The sequence below is a fragment of the Sycon ciliatum genome, chromosome 1 (assembly GCF_964019385.1).
Source record: "Sycon ciliatum chromosome 1, ocSycCili1.1, whole genome shotgun sequence".
Classification (NCBI taxonomy): domain Eukaryota; kingdom Metazoa; phylum Porifera; class Calcarea; order Leucosolenida; family Sycettidae; genus Sycon; species Sycon ciliatum.
In genome coordinates, this window is record NC_088643.1 from 37,693,515 (window position 1) to 37,696,241 (window position 2,727).

General features: G+C 52.0%; 1 protein-coding gene across 1 annotated transcript; it reads right to left on the reverse strand.

The window, feature by feature from the left end:
• Nucleotides 1–272: 272 nt before the first annotated feature.
• LOC135804450 (uncharacterized) lies at nt 273–590 on the reverse strand. Its single transcript, XM_065318324.1, has one exon. It carries the CDS (start codon nt 588–590, stop codon nt 273–275), a length of 318 nt encoding a protein of 105 aa, XP_065174396.1.
• Nucleotides 591–2,727: the final 2,137 nt, after the last annotated feature.

Sequence of the window (2,727 nt, forward strand, 5' to 3'; positions counted from 1 at the left end):
TTTCGCACAACACTCCTCAGGAAGCTAGGTTGTACTAATGAAAAACAATCCAGAAAGATACTAATAAAGAGAAATGGAGTGAGAAGAAACAACACCTATGAAAATGATAAAAAAGAAAATGATTTTATTTTATTTTATTGAAAACCACAAACCTTCAGACATGTGAATGTGCACAATATACGCAACAGTATTGAAGTTGCGCGTGAGAAGGGATCGTCGAGCTGGCTAACGTGTCGCCCATTGAGGAAGTATGGCTTTAGTCTCAGCGAGTCTCAGTCTTCACCAACTACGGCCCGGATCTGGCGGCTCTCTAGGTAGTTTATCAACCATGAGAGCCGGTGGCCAGTTAGCCCAAGGCATTTGGCCTTGTGCACTACACCACGGTGCGACACTTTGTCAAATGCGTCGGCCACGTCGACAGCAAGGACTCGGGTCACGTCCCCAGCATTGGACGTCCGACTCCACTCATGCTGAAGTGAGAGGAGGAGATCAGTCGTGCCCAGGCCGCGTCGGAACCCGAATTGCCGCCCGGAGAGGACCTGATTGCTTTCCAGGAAGTTAATGATGCTGCGATTGATGATGGCCTCCATCACCTTAGGGAGTATAGAGAGGAGGAAAATCGGACGGCAGTTCTTCGGGGAAGACTTGGAGCCTTTCTTGAAAAAATAGGGACAACGTTTGCAATCTTCCAGGATGCGGGTTGCACCCCGTCCCGGAAGCACTGGGTGAATAGCTTTGTCAGAGGGCTGGCCAGTGACTGCGCTGACTTCCTGAGTACTTGCGCCGGAATGCCGTCAGGGCCAGTTGCTTTAGACGCGTCCAGGTTCTTGAGAGCTCGCTGGGCTGTGGCAGGGCGGAAGTGTACGGTCTTCAGCCTATTGCCTGTGCGTCGGCGAATAGGGGGCAGAGGTGTGTCTGGCAGATCATTGGCACCGAGGCTACATTTCTCCGCGAAGTAGTGACCGAGGCAGTTTGCTTTCTCGATGTTCGTGGCATGTTCTCTGCCAGCAGGGTCGACAAGAATCGGGATGGAGCTACTTCGGGAGGTTCCAATGGACTGCTTGATGGTTGATCACCACTGTGTTTCTCGGAGGCTGCCGGTCTGGAGTCGTGCACGGACTATTGCTAGATGGTGATTCTGGGTATCATGTAGGCAATCAGAAGACCGGTGGACAGCGAGAGCATAGTTAGCTTGACATTGGGGCTGGTTCATTCCATCTATGATGACAGAGGCAATATTGGTGCAGCTGCTGTTTACACCCTCAGACATGAGGGTATCACAGTCCACACTCCTAAGGTAGTGGTTTAGTCTGTCCCAGTCAGCACGGCCATATTGCCAGACTGTTCTGGCCGTCTTGGGATCTCGAAATAGTTCTGTCTTGAATTCTGCCAAGATGGTGGCGTCGTCAGATCTACCAATTGGGGGGCCCGCCGAGCCGGACCGTCCGGTTGCCCAGGTCACTCATGATGAGGTCGAGGAGGGCATTTCCACGAGTTGGCTCCGTCACATGCTGCTGGAGGTGATGTAGTGCGCAAAGGTCCTCCAGTTTTTCCCCCAGTTGCAGTCGTTCTACTGCTGCCCAGCCAGGCAGTGCTGTGCGCGTTGAAATCGCCAGCGATGATGAGGTGCTGTGCATCCACCCGGGCAACGTCAATGGTCCGGTCCAAGTATTCTACCATACTGATATCATTGCCAGGAAGAGACCCTGGGCGATAGGTAGCACACAAGACCACTTTGCGACCAGGTCTTATGCGGATAGAAAGGCATACGACTTCTTGATCAAGTGTTGGAACAGCCTCCAGTTCTTGGAAAGCTAGGTGGGATTTCACCCACACAGCCACGCCTCCACCCTGTGGTGTTCGGTCTCGTCTTACTGGAGGGGAGTACCCAGGAAGAGTCACTTTGGCTTGTGCCATCTTATCCAGGGTCAGCTTGGTTTCTGTGACTATAGCGATATCTGCATCAGAATTCAGATGCCAGAAGGGTGTGCTGAAATTCGCCAAACTTTGAACGGATGCCAAAGGCATTCGTCACCTGCAATTTCAAAGTCTTACTGGTCATTGTTCATGAGAGGGTCGGCAGGTGGGAGACTATCACTGTTCTGAGGAGGAGGGTCAGACTTGGTGATGTCATCAGTTTTGGCAGGTGGGTTGGAATTATCGTGGTGTGCTCCACTGCTTTCTTTGAAACGCCATTGTCTGGCATAAAGTGGCCTGGGCCAGAAGTTTGCAGCGGTAATCATGGAAACTGTTGCAGCGTCAACTGTCAGTCTCGCTGAGATTTTGCAAGTTGCTGATTCGTGCATACACATCCGCAGATGTCCCAACCGCAGATACTCTGTGTTGCACAAACTCGCTGAGGCGTTCCCCGGTGCATTGGTCGCCTAGGTTGCCAACGTACAGCACAGCTCCGTTCCTGACGTCAAGTGACGGGCAACTGATGAGGGTGAATTCCCCGAAACACTGTGTATTGAGAAGGGAGTGGTGCTTTCTTGCAGGTTTTCCGAGTCGAAGGTTCGATGGACTTCTCATGTGCTCTGGATGGCAGTCATGAGTCAGTCAAGTCACTCAAGTGTCAAGTCAAGTCGGCGGAAAAGCGCGAGCTTCAGTGTGGGGGAACAAAGTTCAGCAAACCCTTTCTTAATAAATCGTCGCCGAAGGCGCTACCACTAATTCGTACTGTTGTGCCCAGCGCGAGCTTACGCTTAGCTGGTTTGGAGGTGACAG

Bases quoted from the DNA above. Each gene is read 5' to 3' on its own strand.
- LOC135804450 (XM_065318324.1), bottom strand. From the start codon at position 590: ATGGAGGCCATCATCAATCGCAGCATCATTAACTTCCTGGAAAGCAAT.